Below are 15,568 nucleotides of genomic sequence, written 5' to 3' on the forward strand. Positions count from 1 at the left end.
AAAAAGGAAATGTAAAGTAGTCTTAACGACACCAATTCAGCTACAAGATATCATTATTACCAATTAGACAATTAAATATCCAATCCATAATCGCAACCAATTCAGCTGCGAGATATCATTTTTACCAATCGGATAATTAATCGCAACGACTCAATTACAAGAATAAAGATTTTTTTTTTTTTTTACCAATCGAACAATTAATCCGAAGGGATAAAAAGGAAAGGGAGAGTCAGAAATCTCGTGTGGAAAGTGCCGCTCACTGCATCGAGAGGATGCTGTGTTTGCACATATGCAAAAAATCTCATCATTCTTTCCCAAAATAATAAAAAAAATAAAACCATAAACACAAAATTAAACAATATTTCTACCCAAAAAATAATAATATAAGAAAGATATAAAAAGAATTGGTGATGAACATAGTAGAGCCAAATTGTTGACGGCGATTGCTAATACTTTGTGTGGAAGCACCTTTTTATAATTTTACTTTGTGTTTGCCCTAAACCCTTATTTGGATTGAGGAAAATTATTTACAAGCCCACTCTAAAATTTTGTTTTAAAAAATCAAGTTCTCCCCCTTAATTTTGAATAATAACCTTTTTCTCTCCATTATTAATATGCGGTATTTATTTTAATCGATATTTTTAATCCTCCATTTATGTAGTATTTTTTTTAATAAATTAGTCCAAAATATTTTCTTAATGTGTGTAACTCGGTGTAATTATTTTTAGTTGAGTGGTCAAATGTGTAACTTCCCTTAAAGAATTAGTATATACACAAAATTGATCAAATATACCCCCCCACTTTATTTTGTTCAGCTTTATCATTTGGTTGGCGTGACATGCCTAAATCCCCTACAATTAATCCACAAGGCTTCCGGTGACTGAAGCAATCTTTGAAGATGTTCGGCTTTGTTTATCCTTTCGGTTAAATATCCCGTTTTTTCCTTGATAAGAGTCGAGATTCAAAATATGTGGACCTTCGTCACTTTAAGGCGATCTATCCAAAAAGTGTTAATTATATTATTCGACCATTATTACCCTCTCCAACTTAACATATATACATTCTCCCATCAATGATATTGCCAAGATGAGTTAAAGAAAATTTACTCATAAAAATTGCCCAACATACATATAAACAAAACGTAATTCACACATAAAATTTGCACTGTTTACAAAAATACTAGAAACTAATAGACATTTTTTTTAAAAAAAACTAATAGACATTTTTTCATCAATTAAATTAAAACACATAAAATGGGGAAACAAAAAAAAAGATTAATTAACAAATTTAAAGAGTTGGCAACTAAGTTATGGGGCAATTTATCATGTGGAGTTTCACTATTTTAAAAAAAGTTTGGTAAGCCAATTCTTTTTTAAAGTATTGTTTCACTATAAATAGGAGAGGAATGCATATTATTTATTTGATCATCAACAAATTAAATATCAATAAACTCAAACAAAATGGCATTCAAGGCAAATATCTTGCTTATATTTTCTTTGCTTCTTATGATTATATCATCAGAGGTTATTGCAAGGGAAATGGTTGAGGGTAAGTTGTTTTAATTGTAGTTTTAAGTACTAATTACAATTTCATATGACAAATTAAATTAAGTGCATAATGGAAGATGGTAAAAAATAACTTAGTTTTACCCTTTGTTTTATATCCTTGTTATTAGCAAATTGTCTCATGTTATCTTTAATCTTATAATAAATAAATTAAAAGCAAATGAGTAATTTTGAACCTATTTTACAAAGTATTTTAACATGTGGAACTCAACGTCTATATTGGAGCTTATTTAAATTTTAAAATTAAGAGCAAATACGAGAGAATTTACTACCGTAATAGGTCCGAAATATAATTAATGGTAAAATTAAGAAATCTTATATGGTAGCATTAGTTGCCTTGTCTAAGCAATTACCATTGATCCCACATGAAAAAGGTGGTATTTGACTATATAGAGAAAATAGAAAATTATAATAATTATATTATAGTTAACATGGAAGAATTAAGAAAAAATTATGTATTTACTATATTTTGATTTTTGAACATATTTCATTTTCTCTGTTCTCTGATAAAATTGTTTGTACACATGAATTTTGGTGCAGCAAATGAAGTTCAAAATACATTTGAATTGAACAACCCGACACTCCAAAAAAAAGGTGGTGGTGGGAAAGGTGGGGGATCATTGTTTCCTAATATAGCGTGTTTTGGTTGTAGTTGCCCAAAAAAAGATGATAATAATAATAATAATAACGATGATGACGATGATGATGATGATAGTTTCATTGGTAATGTTTGTAAAGCCATTTGCTGTTAGAGTAACAAAAAGATCACAAGATATATCATTTTCTTCTGATCCGCTACTCAATATTATATGCTTTATGTAATAATAATATGAGATTGGTTGAATAAAGGAAAAGTTTGTATTATATATCCTCAGGTTAATTTCACTTTTGTAATAATAATACGAGTTGTTGTATGAGAAGTGAGGCAAGATCATGGTCTTTTTTTTTTTTTAAAAAAGAAAAACTTGTTATATATAAAGTAAGATATGAATATGGTAAATGTAGCCTCAATTCACTTTTTATCACTTTGTTTAATATGTTTTTGTTGTGACGATCCGAATTCAAACTTCAAAGTTCATAATTAAATAATATATTGAATTTCGATTAATTAAAATTTATAGCTAGATATTTTTAGTATATATATAAATGGTCTGAGTAATACAAACATAATTCAAACATAATTCACGTGAATTCGTAATCGACCTTCTATATATATCCACTCATGGTGACAGTAAGAGGCAAAGATTATATATTTTCAATTGAAGGAGAAAATTATATACCATATATGTAGAAATATTAATATCTTTTCCTAGACATATATTATTATAGTTTTTTTCAAATCTTTCTTATGAAAATTATATAGCTATCCTAATTGATGAAATTCTCGAGCAAATCAATTTTTCTATCACTGATCGTTGTTAATTATGTCGATTCAATAGTAGAAATAATAACTCTATGTGAGAGAAGGTGAGAAGAAGAACACCTTGTTCTGTTCAGTATAAATATTATTGCAGCTAAACTAAGAACATTTTATCATATGACATTGCAAAAAAAGAAAAAATTGTACTATAGCACATGAAATCGTCGTGATGAACCTCTCGACTTTATCTGCAATACGAATTCTACTAAACAAAACAATGTGTTTTTCTTCTCATAATCTCTCACATGGAGTTATTATTTCTACTAAATATATAAAATGACGATTAAACATTCCATACATAAATTATGAATAAAATCAATGTTAAAAAATAGGCAAAATTTTGAAGGAGGACCAAAAGTGCATCAATATTGCAAACAGTGCTCCATGTGAAAACTCAAGGTTGACTTTGAGTCTTAACCCAAAGATGAGGGACTATTTTGGACCTTTTCTCAACTTTGTTCATTTAAAATATACATGTAAATTGAGGTTACAAAATTAGTCAATGAAGCTATAACTCGTTCAAATTTGACTGAATTATTGATCTGTCAATTTATTATCTCAATTCATTTAAACTCAACTTAGCTCATTAAAATTTGGATTAATATTTAACCTAAATTGATCCATGAAAAATCATGTCAAAATATTTTCAAAAAGCCATTTTTAAAATTTAATATGTTATAGATTGTGATAATAAAGAATAATAATAATTCTTTTAGGTAATAAAAGATTATAAAAGAACAAATAAAGCAATTAAAACTTAGTAACAATTGAACGCATTGAGTTTTGATCTGCTTTTTAGCTCAAGAAATTTTTATGTAAATTATTGACCCACTTATTTATTAACTCTGCGTATTTTGATTCACTCACATCCCATCCAAACATACGGAATAAAATGCTAAGTTTGGGAGACTGATGTGAAATTTTGTAATTAGTTTGTTAATTAAATAAGTTTAAGTGTATACATTGATGACGTAAAAGTGTCTTTTATATCACTGGCTCACTGAAAAGATGAGTAATTTTAATTTTAAAGAAGCGCAAATAAAGTAAAATATATTTGTACAATCGAATCACTTATTATATAATTACAAATAACTTGTTAATAAATATTTTATATGGAAGAAAATAAGAAACTTAGGGTGTGTTTGATATGGAAGAAAGTATTTTTTTGAAAAAGAAGAGGCCGCTTTCTCATGACTTTTTTATTTGTTTTAGTATTTTGGTATTTGTATATATATATATATATATATATATATATATGAGTTTAAGAACGATAATTTCAAGTTATAATAATGGATTTAATTTTAAATTTAATGTGTACATATTTAATCAATTTCTTAACACAAAATATTGAACAAAAGTTAATGAAAGGAAGGGTTGGGTGCGGCGTGAAAAAAAAAATAATGAGCTTGAAATGTCACTTAATTTTTATACATGCATTAGAAAAGTAATCATTAATCTGATTTTTAAAAAACTTGTTTTCACGAGAAAATATTTTGACCAACCAAAACATATGAGAAAATTATAAAATATTTTCGTCAATACCATGCATAATAATAATAATAATAATATTCTTAATTGGTTTTATATTGTTATTATTTTATTAGTAGAAACTAATGGACATTTGTTCATCAATTTAACAGAGATGTTAATATAATATTGCACATTTAATAGGGATTTTTTTTTTTTTTAAAACAAATTTAAATAGTTGGCAGCTAAGTTATGGGGCAATTCATCGTGTGTAGTTTCACTATTTTGTTTAAAAAGTTTGGTAAGCCAATCTTTTTTAAAAAGTCTATAAATAGGAGGAATGCATATTATTTTTTTAAATCATTCACAAATTAAATATCAACAAACTCATATAAAATGGCATTCAAGGCAAATATTTTGCTTATATTTTCTTTGGTTCTTATGATTATTTCATCAGAAGTTATTGCAAGGGAGATAGTTGAGCCTTCACTTCCATTGCTTGAGGGTAAGTTGTTTTTAATTGTAGTTTTGCTATATTTAATTTTTGAACATATAATTTCGTTATCGATCTAAAAGAGTTGTATATATTTAATTTTTGAACATATAATTTTTGATGCAGCGTGTTCACGTTGCACTTGCCCAAGCAAAGATAATAATAACAATAATAACACCAACAATAATGATGACGATGATTTCGTTAGTAATGTTTGTAAAGCCGCTTGTTGTTAGAAACAAAAGAATCATAAGATCATTTTCTTCCAATCAACTACAAAATATTATATACTTTTTGTAATAATATGAAATTGGTTGCATAAAGGAAAAGTTTAAATTATATATCCTCCTCATGTTAATTTTCACTTTGTTTGGTAATAATAATACAAGTTGTTATAAAAGAAATTGTACGTGAAAGTAAATAAGAAATATACATGTTTTTAATTTCTCCGTATTAAACACACCACGTCTTAGTGGGGAAAAGATTTTACCCCAGGTGTAGCTCGAAAGCAGAAAGAGTAGAATTCATTCGAGAGAGCTTGGTGGTCTTAAGAATGGTTCGGATGGGGATTCTCTTAAGAATAAAGAATTAGAATAGAATCTGTTCATGTTAACAGAAGAGCGGATCCAATACCAAGACGATTGAGAGAAAGGGCTAGTCTTGTATATACACTATTTCTGTTTATGTCAGAGGTGCCCAAAGCTAGAAGCAAGATTTCTAGTAGAGGCCCCTTTATAGCTTCTGGGAAAATTTCTCTGCCTTTCTTTCATCCTCTCTGTCTATGGCCTATGCCAATTGGTCTTATTCGAATGAGTTACTAAATATTTAATAAATTATATCTATTAAATTTAGCAAAATAGTGAGGAATTTAGTGTAGTTTTTTTTTAAAATCTATTTGCTTTCAAATTACAACTATTGCAAACCTAAGAGAAAAATTGGGCCACATTGAATAGGAATTTTTTTATAATGGATGAGGGATAGATATGATGTGGCAGACACAAGTTGTATGAGGCTCTTCTTAGAATTTACCAAGTGGATTATTGGGTCTCATTTTCAGAAAAATGGGCCAAATCCATTTCTCTCTCTTCCTTTTTAACTTTTTCTCTTTGATTGAAATCTTCAATTTTTCAATATCTCTTCTTCTTCTTTTTTTTTAAAATAATTTTATTTATAAAAAATGTGAAATTTAGTCTATTTCATCGTACTTTTAACATTTGATATTATTTTTCTTTCATGTATTGATTATTTAAATTACTAAAATAATTATTAAAAATTATTTGTCAATTAACAAATTAAATTATATTATTATTTTTATTTTTATTTTCATTACACTAATAATGAATTGTTCTTAAAATTAAAATTTTTTTTGTAAAATGTAAATTAATAAAGTACCATTTTTATTTATAATTTCATAAAGAATCCATAAAATAAAAAAATAAATAACTTATACGAAAAACGAAAGTGGTATAATTTTTTTTTTCTCTTTCAATAATTTCATATATACTTAAATTAATCAAATATTCACCAGAAAATATAATGGAAAGAGCATCAATAATTTTGACAAATAATTACATAAGTTTTTGTACTATCTTAATGTAACCCAAAATCGAATTTTTTTCATAAACACTTAAATATATACATACTCTTCCGTCAATTTATATGATATCTTTTTATTCTTGAAATCAAGCAACGTGAAATTTATTAATATTTTAAAATATATTTTTATTTTTTATATTAGCATAAGAACTACAACTTATAATGTTTGTTCATAAATAATCCTTCCCACTAAGTTGCAATTCAACCAAAAATACTATAAGTTGCAATTCTTATCATGTTAACATATGAAAAAAATACATTTTATAGCTTGAATTTTGAGAAAAAAATAGTCGAATAAAGTGATGGAGAGGGTAAAATGAAAAAAAAAGAATTGATTAATGTAATTTAAATAACTATTTATGTTTATCCTAAAACTAAAATAATTCATTTTTTATGAGGTTAAGTGCACGCATCTTAGTTTAACTTTTTTAAGTATGTAATTATTTGACTTCAAATTTAAATTAGTATCAATATATTTATCTTGATTGTTGACAAATGAGTATTATGAACTATAAAAAAGGTAAGGAAAATATATATTAATTTTAAGAAATAGTGAAATGCTAATTTTAATAGAGTACTTTTTTTTTCTTTGATCTTGTTATTGTATTATTTTAAATTTAGGTAATGAAATATATCAAAATTAAAAAAAATAAATATCAAGTACTTCATATTAAAGAGAGGGGTGAATAGAAGGTGGGGTGGATGAGTGAGAAGAGAAAGGGAGAGGTTGAAAAGACATGGGACCTATAAAATGTATTTTTTTCTATTAAAAAAATCTCTCATACAACTATTACATGCATACCTCATCCACCATAAAATTTTTCATTGAAAAGAAGTTATGGGGCAATTCATCATGTGTAGTTTCACTATTTTGTTTAAAAAGTTTGATAAGCCAATTTTTTTTTAAAAGTTTATAAATAGGAGAGTAATGCATATTTATGTATGACAAATTAAAGTAAGTGCATAAGAGAAGATGGTTAAATTAAAAAGAATTTTTACAATACAAAATATCTTAATAGAGAAAAAGAAAATAATACTATTATTATTAAAAAGGAAAAAAGGGTCTGAAAAATACTTCAACTTTGGCTGAAATTGTTGTTACAATATCAAATTTTATGGAGAACCTTTTACCCCCCTGCACTATTTAATTGTGTATTTTAAAGATATATATGTGCCCACGTGGACACATTACTATTTTGTAATGATGCAACATTTATGATGTCCACGTAAGCACATATATATAAAAATACACTATTAAATAGTGCAGATGGGTAAAAGGTTATTTTCAAAGTTTGGTATCGTAACAACAATTTCGGTTAAAGTTCGAATATATTTCAGACCTTTTTTCCTATTAAAAATAACACGGGAGAAGAAAAAGCTATGTATTTTATATATTTAATTTTTGAATATATTTTCTTTTTGTTATCTAATAAAATTGTACATATGAATTTTGATGCAGCAAATGAAGTTGAGAATACAGAGATGAACAACCCAACACTCCAAAAAGTAGGTGGAAGATGGGGATGGATTTTTGATGTGGCGTGTTTACGTTGCACTTGCCCAAGCAAAGATAAAGATAAAGATGATAATAATAATAATAATAATAATAATAATAATAATAATAACAACAATAGTAACAATAACAATAATGATGATGATGATGATTTTGTTAGTAATGTTTGTAAAGCCGCTTGTTGTTAGAAACAAAAGAATCACAAAATCATTTTCTTCAAATCGACTACCCACTATTATATACTTTGCCAATAATATGAAATTGATTGAATAAAGGAAAAGTTTAAATTATATATCCTCATGTTATTTTTTCACTTCAATTGTTTTTGTTGTGACGGTCACCTCAATCCAATTTAGTGTATCAAAATTTGCTCAAATATTTTAGTCTAAATTGATTCATTAGAAATCTTATTAAAATATTTTAAAATATATATATATATATATATATATATATTTAAATTTAATATATTATATATTGTCATAATAAAAATAATAATTTTATTAGATATTAAAAAATTATAAAATAAATAAATAAAACAATTAAAACTTAATAAGAATTGAAAAATAATTTTATTAGACACTACTTATAACTGTAGAAATTAGAATATTAAAATGAGGATTGCTTCATAGTTTTGCAGACGATGGTAATATAACATTAAAGTGAACTGACATGGATTGTGGTACATTGGTATGACTGCTTCACCCTTAATCAAAGGTTTTGAGTTTGAGCCTCTAAATATGAAAAAAATCATGTTGTGAGCGCACCTCCATCCCCCCCACCCTCTTCCTAAATGAACCCTGTAATGAACAATCTAAATTTAGTCGAAGCTCGAATGTGGACGGGATGAAAAAAATAAAAATAAAAGAGAAGACATTATAGTGAGAAAAATATGAATTTTGAAAAAACGCTAGAAGGAGGGGTTGAACCTCCGACCTTGTGGTTAACAGCCACACGCTCTAACCAACTGAGCTATTCCAGCTACTTGTTCTATTTATTAGCCAAATGTTAAATATATCTTATTACTTCTTTGCTACGTTCAACCGAACACTTCAACTTACAAAATGATTATCTAGATACCTTCAAAATTTACGTGTCATCTCAGTTTCGAGTATCCATGAAATACCTTGCAAATGAGTTAGAGTATTTCATTATCAATTGAAACCATATTGAGGTGTCTAGATGTACACTTTAAACATGTATTACTTTTATATTTTGAATCACCTTTTAAACAATTAACTCAAAAATTTGGACAAAAATTCCTAATATTAAATAATGTGGTCGAGGTTCAAGGTATGATCATCATGGTTCTACATATAATTCACATCATGCCTTGTGCAACACATGTTTTCTAATTATTTTTTTCTTTCTTTTCATTAATGTTATTCGAATTGATAACAATTTCTTGTCTTTGTCAAAAGATATTCCACGATGTAAAGATTATTTTGTGCATATTAAATTTTGGACACGTTAAATTAAATTCTAATTAGCTTGCAAAGCAAAGTAGGTAGCTAGTAGTAGGTAGGAAAATATCAATTCAACCTTTAATTAAATTCTTTCGTTCACTTTTATTTGTCTATTATCTTAATAAAATTTCAATTTTACATATTTATTTTAGGCTTTTTAGCATATGATTAATAAATAAATAATTTATTTTTTTATTTATCTTTAGTATTAGTTACTCATTTTAAATTATTTTTTAAAATCCATTAAAGATTATACATCGATTAACTTAAATATCATAATAAAATATGAAATTTGAACAAATAAAAGTAAACGAATGAATTATAATTCATCAATTTGCAGGTTATCAAGGTGACACCACTATGCTCATCTTTTTTCTTTTTTTTTGCTTTATCTTTTCTTCACCCTGTTCAATGATATATCAATGTAGATCGTTAAAATAAATTTGTTTGTTCTATAAATTATCTAGGATAGACACAAAGGATAAATTATTTTGAGTCTTTATCGTTGTCAAGTTGCACTGAAAAACACATCATATAATATTACAACAAAAGATTAGGCTAAAATCAGGGTTTTAACTAGTTGTTCCACTTGGTTACAAAACTTTACAACTTTCAAAATTATTAAAATGTCCATTCTTGACATGGACGCTTTTTTTTTTTTTTAAAGTTAGATCTATAGAAATAACAAGTTACTTATTGTGACAAAAAAACAATTTTTTAGGCCTTGACCATGTTTGAGATATTAACATAGTACGTATACTAAGTTAAAACCCTCTAAACTATCACTATTTGTGTGAGTTTGTATCTAAATTATTGAGTTTTCATATTACATAAAATTAGCTTGATCAAGTATGTGGTAGAAAGGGACGGAAAAAATGTGATCGATATAATTATCAACTATTGTCCAGGGAAGCTGGGTGAAATCGAAGATGTTAGACATTCAAAAACAAAAAAAAATGTGATCAATCAGAAACATGGAGAAAGAGTTGTGTCCTGACAATGTGACCAAAATGATATATATATATATTAGATATTGTCGTGCGACTAGCCTGAACACAACAAAGAAATATTGGGTGACACTACTAACAACATTACCACGTAGTCAATATATTCATTAGTCATAATACTTTTCGAATGGGGCCTTTTGACATTTATATCCTTGTACTCGAAGCTTTCTTTATCCCTAAGTCTTTGTCTAATAGCATTTTTTCACTAAACCGTTCTTGAATCCGAAGCTCAAGAGCTTCATAAAATTTCCTTTTTAATTTGCATTGTTAACGTTATATCATTTTCACTTACTAATATATTAGTAATATTTAATTACTAATAACTGGATCTAATGAGTTAAAAGTAAAGATGTATGTCAATATTATTTTATTAGTAAGCAATTTGACGCCCAACATGGGGCCAGGACAATTACGTGTTAATTTAGCTTAATAACTTTACTTTCTTACAAAATGATCAAGATAAATAATTTTTTTTTTCATTGAAAAAAATAAATTAACATATATATATATATATATATATATATATTTTTTTTTTTTTTTTTTTTTTATGACTTCTTAATAGACGTGAACGCTAGATACTATGGAGGTAAGTCGAGAAGACACAAATCAAAATCGTCATGTGAACGACTAGTTAGTTCAACTACTTTGACAATTTATTTTAAATTATATATTTTTTTTAGAGATTAATGTTTGGCAAAGAGCCGTGCTTTGACTGTACGGAATATTATATAAAATTAAATTAGATCGTTGAAACTTTTTCTTAATTAAATTGGATCGATTATAATTTACAAGTTTTTTCTAATGTCGATAGGAATTAAATTTCTCTTATATAGAAGAGACAGTTTTTCAACTTTCAACATGACTGTTTTTTGTCATATTTAGGAAAACTTAAGGGCAATTTGGTCCAATTTTTAATACTTTTCTAACGAATAATGTACTTCACTTTTTTGTAGTTGTACTTTTAAAATTTGGGACATATAAGCCCTTTCACATTTTACTTTTCAGCCGCAAAATAAAATTGCCTACTTTCCATGCATGTGGGCCATTCTTTTTCTCCACTTTCCTTCTATTATCTAATGCATATAATATAGGTCCACTTCTTGTTCCTTTTCTTTATTTATACCTTATAACTTATTTTATTTTATTTTTTATGGCAAAATCATTTTTTAAAATGCTAATTACTTTATTTGTTTACCAAATATGGAAAAATTATGTCTTTCTTTTAGTTTGTTATATATCTAAAAATTGTATAAATATAAATAATACTATAAATCATAATAATTAACAACTTAAATATTTAAAAGTTATATAAAAAAATTTAATTGACTCTCGAAATTATATTAGTATCAATTTATAAATCACAATAATTAACAATTTAAAAAGTATAAAATACATATAAAAAATCGTCTGACTTTAAAAAAATCTTATCAGTGCTACATAAATTGGGACAAGAGAAGTAACATTTATGATCTGAAAATTACGTTAAATATTTAAAAGACATAAAAAAATGATTAATTTTTGAAATTCTATATATGCCACATAAATTGAAACAAAGAGAGTAATAAATAAAGTTTTTTAAGGGTTAAATTAGTAAAGTTATTTTCTTATTTATAGTTTCTTCAGTACCGTACAAAATGAAAAGTAATCAATTAATATGAGATGAACGGTTGTTGGGCCCTGTACTGGCACGGGGTCGTGTATCTAGTTTTTATTAATATAAGAATAAGTACTCCAAAAAGGTTATTCAATCTTAAAGTTTGATATTTTAAAAAAAAAAATTAATAATGGTGAAATGTCTTATATTTAGTGACGCAATTCTAACTCATTTGTCAATCTATTGATGTCAACATTTGTTTCATAATTAGAAAATGACTTGATTTTATCCAGCCGTCCAAATTAAAGTATTTTCATAGAAAACGTATAACTAAAATTGTAGTTTTACAAGAAAACATTATTGAGGAGGCTTGTTCTAATCGTTAAGAATTTCTATCATCAATAGACAGATTGAAAATTCTAGTTTACTCGTATCGAAGGATAAGAGAAAACATTATTAGTTCTGCTCGAGTTTTTTTTAAAGCTAAGATGGTAGGAAAAATGTTGAATTTTGAAGTTTACAAACAAAAGGAGTTCTAACTATTGAACTCAGGGTCATGCTGTCGCTATTATATAGTTTAAAATAAATACAATTTATAGCATTAATTAATAATTTCATAAGAAATTTTAAGTCAGATACATGTATTTTGCTATCAGATATATTGAAATAGAGAGAGAGAGGGAGCTTTGTCTATGTATTTCAGATACATGTGAATCATACGAAATACACACAAGAGAAGTATGTATTTGTATGTATCTGATGTGATTCACATATATCTAGGATACATATATAGAAGAGTGACGAGCGAGATTTGTCTATGTATCACAGATACATGCGAACCCAGAGAGGGAGGCGAGCGAGATTTATCAATGTGTATCCCAAGTACATGCAAATCCACTTGGATATAGTGTATCTAGAATAAACTACACCTAATTTTGACATAAGTATCTCGAGATACATAAATCTAGATGTATCACCAAAAATCTAGTAAGATTCGTAATATTGCAAACTAACGTATATCTAAGTAATTAGCTCCAAAACTAGTGAAATTTTGATAAGTTACCCAATTATATTTTGCTTTTACACACATTTTAAAAACAAATCCGAAGTAGTATTTAATTAATTTACTTATAACTCTTTTTGACGAAATTCATATTGTTAATTTTCAAAAATGAACGAAAAAAGAAGAGATCTATTCAACAGTTGAAAACATTGATTAACAATTAAATATGTTGTTAGATTCAAGTCACTTTAATGGAATAAAATCATATGAATGGATAAACGTGAAGACATATTCTTCTCAACATGAACGTTGAAAACTATAAGAGAGCTTACTTCAAGTATGTAATAATGACTACTTCTAGTATTTTTATTTGAAGTCAAAACTTTGAATAGTCTTTTCTTTGATTATGGTTTTTTCAATTATGTAAATATTATAATAATTATTTAAACATTTTTATCATTATAAATGCAGTTGCTAATATTCTTTTAAATATGTTTATTTAATTATATAAAAAAAGAGAGGAGAAATAAAAAAGAATGCTACGCTGCTGATAAAGTTTGAATTCCGAGTCTCAATAATAATAAAAAAGTGCAAAAACAATTTTTTTGTCAAAATCAGGAGCAAAAATTTGGCGAGTAAAAAAAATATTTTGTAGGATTTACTTCTAACAACGAGTTATTATAATTGTCAAGAAAAATAACATTTTGTCATAATGAGGAGATTTTTTTTGGTAAGTCGATAGGATTTCTCATTGTTATTGAGCTAAATTTGCCTTGATAATAAGTTATATCGTCAGTATTTTTGCTAGAAATTTTAATGAATTGTCAATATCTTTTTATTATTTATGGTTATAATCCTGATGATCCTTGATCAAATTTTAACGATCACCTTAATTTGTTGTATAAAAACTGACCAACACGATTTTATCTGAAAATTGATCAAAATTATCTCTAATTAACTCCAAATTTGATATACATCCAAATAATAATAATTTCAATAATTTTAATTTTTATATTCAACTAAAAAATTTAAAAATAAAATAGATCCACTATATGTTTTTTCTAACATGTTTTTTTGCAAGATCAAAAAATTCAATAATGGAGTTCTTAATTTATTTAATCCAACCAAACCAATTCAAAGAGTTAAGTATATGTGGAATATTACCAACAAAATTACAATCATAAAAAAGAAATGAGAAAAAAAAAGGAAAAAGGAAGAGTAGGAGATGAAGAAGTGATTTTCTTGGGAGAATCTAAATCTGTTGAAACTTTTATGACTTTTTGTAAGGTCAAAAATTAAACATGGACTGACCCATTCAAGATTGAAGATTTAACTTGCAGCCCAAATGGAAGTCAAAGCCCATTGTTTCAATTACCCTCCATTCTTTATTTTGTTGTAAGAAATAATAAATATAATAATAATTTTATTGTATTATTTCTAATTAATTGTTACGATACAATCCATCGAATCGTGTGACACCTACTCTATCATCTAGATAGGAGAATTCTCAACTTCAAATTAAATTATAATATATGGAAGTGATCAACAAAATATAAACTGAGCACCCTACTTATATATATTGAAATACTCTTAACTTGATTTAAAATCAAAGTTATTTGCAAAAGAAATACAATAACCCTCCGAAGGAATTAGTCTAAACAAGTATAAGAACTTCTAAGAATACAACTTATAAAAGAAATAAGACTCAACTTCTACCATAAAGAAAGAGGAGTAGAAGCGGTAGGAGATCACCATCGTTTTCACCTATGAGATATTATTGATTCCTGCAACTAGACTATGTCAAGTGGTATAACGAGAATAGTATCAGTATAAACAATATGTACTAATAGGTATCTTCGATTGATCATAATCCATCACCTAATACAAAGTAGACATTCAGAAGGAAACATGCAATATGAAAGTTACACCATCCCCAAAGTCTATGCCCTTATATATGCTTGTACCATCCCAGATATAATGCCCATATAAACTAGTACACATAAGTCCAGCTTCATACCTCGTTCCGCTGTCAACTCCACTATTAAACATTCAATCCTCTTGTCACTCTAAGCTTCTCAAGTCTATTCTTTATCAGATATACATATTGTTCATGTAAAACAACTCCGAACAAGACTCCTTCACCAACTTGATCTAACCAAACACATGAAATATGTCACCCACAAAATCACACACAATGACTATATTAGGGTCCCACTCACCTTCTAAGTAACTTGGACCACCCAAGGATCCTCTAAGGCACCACCTAAGGTGTTCAACATGCAATTCTGGTCTACATAAAAATCATTCCCGCATAAAATACATGTATCTGACTACTCAGGGCCAATAGGTGAAAAACATAACATAAATAAGAAACTTGATTCGCTCACGAAATCAACATAAAAATTCGATTTTCTCATGAAATTCACACATAAATTGTTAGTATACCA

The 15,568-nt window shown here is 26.7% G+C and overlaps 3 protein-coding genes and 1 non-coding gene across 4 annotated transcripts in view; 2 read left to right on the forward strand and 2 right to left on the reverse strand.

Moving 5' to 3' along the window:
• The window catches only part of LOC125820186 (fructose-1,6-bisphosphatase, cytosolic-like), a 128,630-nt gene that overhangs the window by 72,315 nt on the left and 40,747 nt on the right, over nt 1-15,568 (reverse strand). The gene's annotated exons all lie outside the window — the stretch shown is intronic.
• On the forward strand, nt 1,427-2,433 carry LOC125820214 (uncharacterized). Its single transcript, XM_049499644.1, has 2 exons — nt 1,427-1,548; nt 2,106-2,433. Exons 1-2 carry the CDS (start codon nt 1,461-1,463, stop codon nt 2,315-2,317), a joined length of 300 nt encoding a protein of 99 aa, XP_049355601.1. The 5' UTR covers nt 1,427-1,460; the 3' UTR covers nt 2,318-2,433.
• LOC125820213 (uncharacterized) lies at nt 4,849-8,242 on the forward strand. Its single transcript, XM_049499643.1, has 2 exons — nt 4,849-4,957; nt 8,001-8,242. Exons 1-2 carry the CDS (start codon nt 4,849-4,851, stop codon nt 8,240-8,242), a joined length of 351 nt encoding a protein of 116 aa, XP_049355600.1.
• Nucleotides 8,960-9,033, reverse strand: TRNAN-GUU (transfer RNA asparagine (anticodon GUU)). Its single transcript has one exon. It is a non-coding gene; the product is annotated as a tRNA-Asn (tRNA).

The sequence above is a fragment of the Solanum verrucosum genome, unplaced genomic scaffold, assembly GCF_900185275.1.
Source record: "Solanum verrucosum unplaced genomic scaffold, falcon-dt-bn FXZP01000229.1, whole genome shotgun sequence".
Taxonomy (NCBI): Eukaryota; Viridiplantae; Streptophyta; class Magnoliopsida; order Solanales; family Solanaceae; genus Solanum; species Solanum verrucosum.